Source organism: Centrocercus urophasianus, unplaced genomic scaffold (assembly GCF_019232065.1).
Source record: "Centrocercus urophasianus isolate 14NV4802_14NV808 unplaced genomic scaffold, USGS_Curo_1.0 seq_33, whole genome shotgun sequence".
In the NCBI taxonomy this organism is placed as follows: domain Eukaryota; kingdom Metazoa; phylum Chordata; class Aves; order Galliformes; family Phasianidae; genus Centrocercus; species Centrocercus urophasianus.
This window is the reverse complement of record NW_024884900.1, coordinates 4,539,004-4,548,082: the sequence shown is the minus strand read 5'-3', so window position 1 is coordinate 4,548,082 and position 9,079 is coordinate 4,539,004. Positions and strand designations below refer to the sequence as shown.

At 55.0% G+C, this 9,079-nt stretch overlaps 1 protein-coding gene across 1 annotated transcript; it reads right to left on the bottom strand.

Moving 5' to 3' along the window:
• Positions 1-1,136: 1,136 nt before the first annotated feature.
• On the bottom strand, positions 1,137-6,717 carry TLCD2 (TLC domain containing 2). The gene is made up of 4 exons (XM_042830286.1): positions 4,486-6,717; positions 3,889-3,971; positions 3,254-3,336; positions 1,137-2,350 (listed from the first exon to the last, which is right to left on the bottom strand). Exons 1-4 carry the CDS (start codon positions 4,836-4,838, stop codon positions 1,973-1,975), a joined length of 897 nt encoding a protein of 298 aa, XP_042686220.1. The 5' UTR covers positions 4,839-6,717; the 3' UTR covers positions 1,137-1,972.
• Between the last annotated feature and the right edge of the window lie 2,362 nt (positions 6,718-9,079).

Here is a 9,079-nt window from a genome sequence, read left to right as displayed (position 1 = left end):
ACGTCCCTGAGGCCCGCCCCACCCGCACATACCGGCCGCTGCGACGTCCCGCACTCCCCAACAACAATGGCGGCGCAATCCACCGCCACCGCGCCTGCGAGACCCGGATGTGGGCGGTGTGCGCAGCCAGAGGGCTCGCCCAATCAGCCCTCGGGCAGCCTGACAGACAGCGAGAACAGCCTATCAGAGTGCGCAAAGGGCAGGAGGCGGGATCAACTGTGGAAGAAGAAAGGAAGCTGTGCCTAGAGTACACTTCCGGTTGAATGCTACTTCCTTTCCAGTCCCGCCCTCTGCCTATTTTGATTGGTGGAGAGGAATAACGGTGACAGCACGACGCCGGCTCTGATTGGACAGCCGGGGGCTGCAGACCCCAGCTATGGGGCCCAACAGCCCCGAGGCCGTGAGGCCGTCTGGGGTTTTCCTCAGGCAGCCCCTTCCTCGTACCTGGGATTCCCTTGTGAGAGAAAGGCCATCCCTTGTCCTTCTGCCTCTGTCCCCACAGGAGGGGAAGGTTCCTCTCCCATAGCTGGCCCGTTTCCTTCAGGAGAGACACACAGGGCATTCCCACAGTGTGTTCCCGTGCACCGGGCTGTGCAGAGCTGCCAGGCCACCGCTGTGAGACATCCTTGCAGGCTCCCAACCAGGCCCGCAGCGTGAGGCATTGGCGTGGCAGCAGGAATGTGGTGACAATCGAGGCCTTCAGCAGCAGTCGTGGTGTGGGCAGCCAACACTGCTGACAGGGGCACTCTGAGCAGTTTCAGCCTCTTCCCACAGCTTTCCAAAGCAAATGAGTGGTTTGGGGGTAAAAAGTTGCCTGCTGTGCAGAGAACATGACAGATCTAGTGGATTTCTCAAAGCAACTACATGCAGCCCTGTGTGAGGTGGGCTCGTACGTGCTGCTAGGCTGATGGGAAGGGTTCTGTGTATGGGAATCAGTGGGAAATGTGAAGGGAAACAGCATTCGAACCTTCCAATTCCTTGCACCAGGAAGGTGCTCCGCTTTACTGCACACAGCATCAGGCATGAGCCAGCACACCGTGTGTTTTTATCCCAGAGCAAGGAGATGGAGGACAGGAAGCCAGTGACACCTCTGGAGCAAGCTGAGATGCAGAGTTTTTCTTTACCTCTAAGCCTCTTCCACTTGAGCTCTTTCATTTGCTATTTATTGAAAGCCTGTGTTAGTAAGAGCTCTTGCTGCTGCTTGAGAGCATTACACCAGGCTCTGCAGCAGGACTTCTGGTTCCTCATAGATGCCCATATCTGGCCCATCTGAAAACATCTCATCCACGGGAAAAAACTATCACACACCATCCTGGTCTGCAGCTCACGCATTCCCACACTCATTTATGGGGACTTAATAGATCTGGGAAGAAAACAACACTAGAATATCTCCAGTTGCCTGAAGTTAGCAGCAGTCCCCAAGTATGGCATTATGGCTCCCACTGTCCCTAGTCCAGTGCCAGCAGCATCTGACAAGGACAAGTCCAAGCCTTCATCTCTCACCTGGCACAATCTCATCAGGGATGGGTGCAGGATTTGGCTTTTACCAGCCCTGGCCTCAAGGGCAAAGCCTTGGAGCTTCTCTTGCCTGGTGCTTTCCTATGGGAAGTGCTGGAGGTAGCACAGAGTGCCTTAGGCAATAGGACCCTGCAGGGTGCAGCACCTAAGAGGTTAGAAACTCACAGTGGTGTTTGCATATCCAGAAAAGCAATGGGGAAACAATGCTCTTCTCCCTGCTCCCTTCTCACTGGTGTCTCAGGGCTGTTAGAGCCTTCAGAGCTTCTCTGAGCAGCTCCTGGTTGTTCGACCACATCATCCAAAGGTGCTGGAGAGCAGAGCCCCAGTGCCTGGTCCACCAGCACCTTCTCTGCCCAGGATCCACAACCTTAAGTCCAAGCAACACTGAAATAGCCATTCTTATTCCCCACCAGCTCTTTGCTGTCCTCCTCCATGAGCTCATAGCTGCTCCATGCTATTTCTCCTTCTCCCTGCGCGTGTCCCGGCTGGACTTGAAGAAATCACTACGTAGCAGGCGATAGAAGAGGATGATGTTCATGGGGGTCATGATTGCCATGCCAACTGTGCCCACGGTGTATGTGGCCAGGGGCACGTGCTGCCGGTTGAGGAACAGCCAATGTGTCATCCAGGCCAGCGTGGCAATGCGGAACACCACATAGGTGCCCAGGTTGATGATGCTGTTGAGGCGGTAGCAGGCGGTGTGCACCAGGTCGGCCATGAGCAGGATTTGGCGTAGGTGGAGGAAGATGGAGTTAATCTCCACCAGTAAGGCCACGAGGGCAAAACCCACGTACTGATGGAGCAGCACTGCAATGCCAAAGCAGACAATCACCTGCGAAAGAGAAAGAAGAGAGGCTGAGCACAGGCACTGCTTGCTGTGCAGCCCTTCATGCTCAGGCACAGTGGTGAAGCAGAGCTGGAAACAGTTGTCGTGTTGGAGCCAAGCCACTGGTCACCACTTCACACAGCTCTGCAGCCCCATAAACAAGATAAAGTCTCCCCACCATTGCACAAAACCTTAGTATGTTGCTATTTTCCAGCAGGCCAAGTGGAAAACACTTCTATAAACTCCAGGTTGAAAGAGGAAATCCAACAGCCAGCCCTAACCCTGCCATTATGGCCTGGGGCATGCAGTGGATGGTGGCCCAGCAGGTTTTTCTGCACACTGCGGTAGGGAGGGAGACGTGTAGCCCAGGGCTAGAGCTGCTGCTGGCTCAGAAATCCTCCCTGAGACAGGTACACTGCAAGGATTAAGTGGCTTTGCTGCATGACAGCCCTTGTGAACTCCAATCAGGAAGCTCTGGGATGCCTCAGGATGGAGCTGTGGGGGCAGAACGGGTACAACTCCTGCCCTGCATCCTCCCTGTGGTGACAGGGGACAGGCTCTGCCTGCCTGTGCCTTACACCACTCAGACTTTTCTTCAGTTTATACCATTAATGCTGTTCTGTGTATTGGTTCTATAATGAGATTATCTGCTTGCTAAATCACTGTCTCAGCCTGAATTAGCTCTATTGTGTGGATGACCTTTTGACTCATGAGTTGCAGAGTTGCAGGGCTGAAAATCACCTCCCCCAGCTGCGTCCCACCACCACCTCTCCTGTTTTCCCTCCCTGGGCCCTGCAGAATCCTGTGCTCCCTGCAGCCTGCTGGAAAATTAAGGTAATGGATCTGTCTGTTCTTACTTTACCATCTCCCTGGGCATTCCCCAGACCCACTCCCACCCAGCAGACTCACCACGGAGTGATGGAAGAGCAGCTCCCAGGACTGGTGGAGTTTCTGATTGCATAGCATGTCCACGAAGTCTTCTAGGAAATAACCTGGGAATGGAGAGGCTATAAGCAAGGAAGGGGGTGGCCAGGAAGGTCTGTAGGGCAGCACTTGTACCCTCACCCATGTTAGTACCCTAGGGTTGGATCCCAATTCCTTGCAGCATGGAGGATTTACTGCTACCAGAACAACCCCACATCAGCATTTCATGTACTTAAACCTCCTTGCTGAGCCATAGCGGTGGTGGGGATCTTGCTAGCACTGACCACATGGCTGGTGACAGAAACACAACAAGGTTACAAAGAGAGGGATGGCCATGGGACTCCTAGCAAGTTCAGCACACGGATTTGCAGGGAAGCCACACCGATCACACATCACAGACAATTTTGGGATCCTCCAAGCCTTGGCTGCCCGATGAGGACGGTGATGGGCAGCTCAGTACCTCCCAGCTCTGGATGTGTGGGCACAAAAAGGAGCCTCTGTCCTTGCCAAGAATAAGGCAATTGTCTGTGGTGCCTGAGACGTCGCTGCCCGGGACGTGGGTGGGGGGCTGGCATTTAGGCACCAACAGGGACCCCCAGAACCATGTTCCCCCATCTCACCTACAGACACGGCCACCAGGCTGTGTGCCCCGGGTGGATGTGTGCCCACCAGATCCTCGTGCAGCCCAGGGTAGAGACAGAACCTGTGGGGAGATGGGCTGTGAGTGCCAGGCAGTGCCTTTGGCTCCCTTCCCTTGAGGAAGCCCTCCAGGCTTCCTTCCACTCTCCTCAGTGGGCACTGCTGACACCCTAGAACCCTTCTTTCCCCTTTGCCTCCCCCCATAGCCATGTTATCCTTCTGTCCCCCACAAGTCTTCCTATCGCCTGCTACCCCAGTATCCCCTTGCACCCCTCATTTCCTCCTCCATCACTCTGTACCCCAGATTACCTCCCCATCTCCACATCCATCCCTTCTGCAACACCCTCCTAGGGTTCCATCCACCCCATCCCATTTCCCTCTAGGATCTTCTCCCCAGCACCACCCCATCCACCCCATCCCCATTACTCCCTAGGGTCCCATCCACCCCATCCCCATTATTCCCTAGAATCCCATCCATCCTTCCCCAACTCCCCAACACCCCCCTAGGGCTCCATCCACCCCGTCCCTCCCCCTCCCCCAAAGCCCTCCCGACGCCCTTTCCCCCTCCCCATACGCACAGCCTCCCTCGTTGTCCCCTCGGCCCTACGTTCCCATCGCGGTCCCTCGCTGTCAGATCCCGACTGCTCACCCCGCCAGCGCCCCGCCGCCGCTCAGCACGCTGTGTGCCAGCGACGTCCAGATGTTCCGCCACTTCCAGCGGTTCCGCCGAGCCGAGGGCGGCGGGGGCATCAGCCGCTCCACCCCGCGGTTCAACAAGCGGAAAGCGGCGAAAGAACCGGCGACCAGCAGCAAGTCCGGCCCCAGAGCCATGGGCATCCGTTGTCTCCCATGGGGGGCACCGAATGCGCTGAACGACGGCTCCGCCTCGCCCCGTAGCCTCCGCCTCTGGCACCGGCACCGCCCCAGGCATCGCATCGCCTCGCCCCGTTACCGGGTATCGCCGTGTCCCGGTCCGGAAGTGAGTAGAGGGAAATGCGAGAGTGAAAGTGAAGAGAGGGGCTGGGGATCGCGGCACCAGAAGTGGGGACACCGGGAGGTGGGGACATCTGGAGATGGGGACGCTGGGATGGGGACAACGGGTGATGTGTACGCCTGGAGATGGGGATATCTGGAGAGGGGGACGTCTGGAAAGGGGAACAGCAGGAGCTGGAGACACCTGGAGACAGGGACACTGGGAGGTGGGGATGCTAGGAGCTGAAGATGCCTGGAGATGGGGATATCTGGAGACAGGAACATCTGGAGATGGGGAGACTGGGAGATAGGGACACCTTCCTCATCCTGCCTCCACCTTCCTTCCTCCTGCACCCCAATGGCATCAGGGGACACAAAAACATCCACCCCCAATGCAGTGATGCTTCACCCCGAAGTATTCCTGGTGCTTGCCCCACTGTCCCATCCCTCACCATGGACACAGACTCTATGCAAACACCACATCTCTCTGTGGGTTTATTGACCAAAAAGCTCCAGTTCCTCTGCAAAAAAAAAGAAATATGAATGCTGCATCCACCACACTGCTGCCCTCCATCCCTTTGTCCTACATCCCATCCCACAAGCAGCTCCCTGCTCTCGAGGCACTCCAGATCTGCTCCGTGTAGAAATTCAGGGTCACATACTCACACTTTCCTCAGCTCCATCCCACCACGGCACTGCTTTTCCTGCTGCTCGTGATCTGATGATCTCTTGTTGCTTTCTGACGTCTCCGCCAGGAGCGAGGATGCCACGCAGACCTTATTCAGATGAATCACTGCATGCACACCGGGTGATGTCAGGGGCTGCCTCTCCTTTGAGGTATTAATCTGAGAGGAGATCATCTGTTCTTTTTGCTTAAGTACAAAAAGCGTGGAGTCTGAGCTCACTGTCACTGCTCTGTCTGGGGCAACAGGCACTGAAACTGCAACAAGTGATGGGCTGATGGGAAAGATGTTGCAGAGGGAATAAATCAGTGTCAAGGGAAAGGGGTGAGATAGTCCCTGCTGTCAGGAAAGCATCTTGTGCTGCAAAAAAATTGCTTAAAAGCCAGAAAGACAAAGGAATTTTATCACAGTTGAGTGGAGGGGGAGACACTGCTTGGAGTAATCCACAGGAGGTTATATATAACCTAATGCATTAGGACCAGAGGGATCACACAGGCTAATCAGCAGAGGGAAAGCCAAGCACAGAGCTCATTCTGCTTAGCATTAAAGGATGCAGAGGGATGGGTGCATTGCCTGCGCCCAGATGGAGCTGCACACCCACTGGGCTGCCCGGGGTACCGAGTAGGAAAATCATTTACTGACAGTGTTTTAGCCTCAGAAACGCTGTCTGTTTCCAAGGGGAAACTCTGACCCTGCAGTGCCCCGGCCCCTGAAACGGGTCTGGCACTGCCTGTCCTGGCTGTGACGCTGCCCCACGTGCTGCTTTGTTCTCTGGGTTATGAAACACTTTGGCCCCGGTCAGGAATAGTGAGCGTGTCTCCGGGCGCTGGAGGGCTCTCATGGCCACTTCCTCGTGGAAGGAATTTAAGCTTTGATAATAGCATCTCTGGTTCCGGGGCTCTGATCCCACTGCTGGAGCACCACCAGCAGCCACACGCATTCTATCTTTCAGCTACTTTTAGCTTTTTAGGTTTTCTTTGATTTTCCAAAGACTTGCCGTGGGATTTCCTACAAATCCCCTGGTTTCAGCCTTGATAATGCTTTTCTCCCTCTTTCTGCAGCGATGCCATTAACCAGAGATGGTTTGACTGACAGAAGTTCCCAAGTCCGGTTGCAAACAATCCTCTGACGCCGGATCGGAGCCCAAATCGCCCTCCGTGCCCCGCACCGGGCTCGGGCAGGGACAGGCGCTGCCGCCAGAGGTCCCCGCACACCCGCGGAACAGCCGCTCGGGGCGACGCGCTCCGAAAGCGCTCAGCATCCATCCGCACCTTATTTGGAGATACGGCCTTTTTTTCACCCAGATTTAGCGAAGTTTTCCATCAGTTCCTTTGAAAGCCTCGTTCTGCGCCGGGTCAGCTCACACCGCACCGCTCCCAGCAGGGCAGGGACTCCCTAGGGGACTCGGCCATCCCATAACGCTGTGGGGACACAGCTCGTCCCACGGCAGGGACTTCACAGCAGCAGCTCCTGACACCCCAAGTCCCTCTGGCCAAAGCCCTGCTCCCGTTATTGGGAAGCTTTGCTCCCTTCATCTGCTTTTCTCCAGCCGGAGAGGTGTAAAGCCTGTCTGCTTCTCTCGGCTTGCAGATTATAATTAGTTGTCATCTTCTTTCCTCTCCAAAGTGTGTCACTGCTCTGCTGGCTCATAGGAAGTCAAATGATGCAGGAAAGCTCTGCATCCACCACTCATCCCTCCCTTTCTACCTGATGGGGAGTGGTAAAGCCCAGTTATCGCCCTGCCAGACCTGAATGCTCAGGAAGAATACAAGAAACAGCACAGATAATGATTTCTACTCTATGAGCAAATCAATTCCTACTAAATATTTCCTTTTTCATGCTTCTCCCCCTGTAAGCTAAACATGCTTTCCACGCCCGGTTTACAATTTTCAAGCTTAAGCCATACCTGAAGCCATATCTGACAGATATTGATGTGCTTTCTGGTGACATTGTTATGGGGTATTTATGAACCTATGTTTTTGGTGGGTTTCTTTATTTTTTTTTGCAGTTCACACGGGTTCAGAATGAGCCCTGCGAGGTGCAAGCACTCCCTCCTTGCACATCGCACGTTGCAGAGCCCACTCAATCACTCCTGCATTGCAAATAGAACTTCACAGCTCCTGCTGCTGCCGGCTGCACAGCTGGGCACGGGGTATGTTCCCTCCTGAATTCTCTCATTATTAATATCACAAACCAAGCTGCTCCGAGCACAGTGTCCCATTAATCATTTTAGCTCTGCTGCCTCCCCACCTCGCTTGCGCTCCGTTCTTCGGAGGTGTTCAGCCCTGTGTGCTGCAAGGAAGGGCCAATGTGAGCACGATGGGGGTGAGAACACATCTGCACAGCCACAGCTGCATTATGGCATGCTAGAGCGTGCAGCAGGGTCTCAAAGGGAGGACAGGCCTAACAAAGAGCCAAAAGATGCTTACAGAGCACCTTACCAATATGGCATAACATCCTATTCCCTGAGTCCCCCAGGGATGTATTGCATGTTCCTAGGCGTGAGCTGTCAGAGCAGCATCCTACAACAACCCCAAACCTTTATGCTCAGTGCCCTTCCCAACCTTCAGAGCGGGACAAGATCCTTTCACCACCACCTTTGCACCAGTGGAGGTGGGGATTCTGCTTTGCTTTTCGAGTCCTTTGCCAGGCTGTTGGGTTGCATCCAGCAGCCTCTCAGCCCCACTGGGTCAATGCCACCAGGCAGCACTGTGTCCCACCTGGCTCTCACCCCTGTACCTTTGCACACTGCAGCTCCCATCCCCAAGCAAACACTTCCCAGCCGTTTCTGCTGAGTCAGAGAATGCCTCTGTGAGGGCCGCTGCCGCTTCTCCACGTGGGAATGCGCTCCCGGGGAATAATTACAGGGAGTTTAAACAGGGCCGTTTGGCAGCCAAATTGCTTCACGCTCAGGCGCCTGGCCAGCAAGGCAGAGTCCAAAAGCAGCTTTTTGGCACTGCGAGAAAACACTCTGCACCTGCACTCATCGTGGGTGTGCAGCACCCATGGGCTGGGAGCGCTCCTGGCATCGCAGCACCCAGTGTCCTTATTGCTCTGTGGGCCCAACAGAGCAGAGCACTTTGCTGGGTGCAGTTGTACACTTACTGAGCATCCATGTGCACATCCTCTTCTCAGAGTTATGCCCATCTCCAAGAGGATTTTCAGCCCCCTGCGCTGGGTTTGGGAGCACGTTGCATGGCAGGATGCTGCTGCCTGTGATGGGGATGATGACAGAGCCGGGGATTAGTCCCCACTCTGCGTTTCGAGGCATATTTAAAGGTTTTGAAACATCTTGACTGTGAAATAAAGATAAGAACTGGAGGAGACGCAAACTGCGGAGGCGTCACTCCCATTTTTTTCACAGCTCCCACCCGGCTGCAAAAAATAGCGCCATCAGCAGCACCCAACCCCGTGCAACACACACACATGGACACAGCGGTGCTGGGACACCCAGAAACCAGCACACACTCACACAGGAGCAGAGCAAAGTGCAGCAAAACCTGCGGGCACCGAGCGA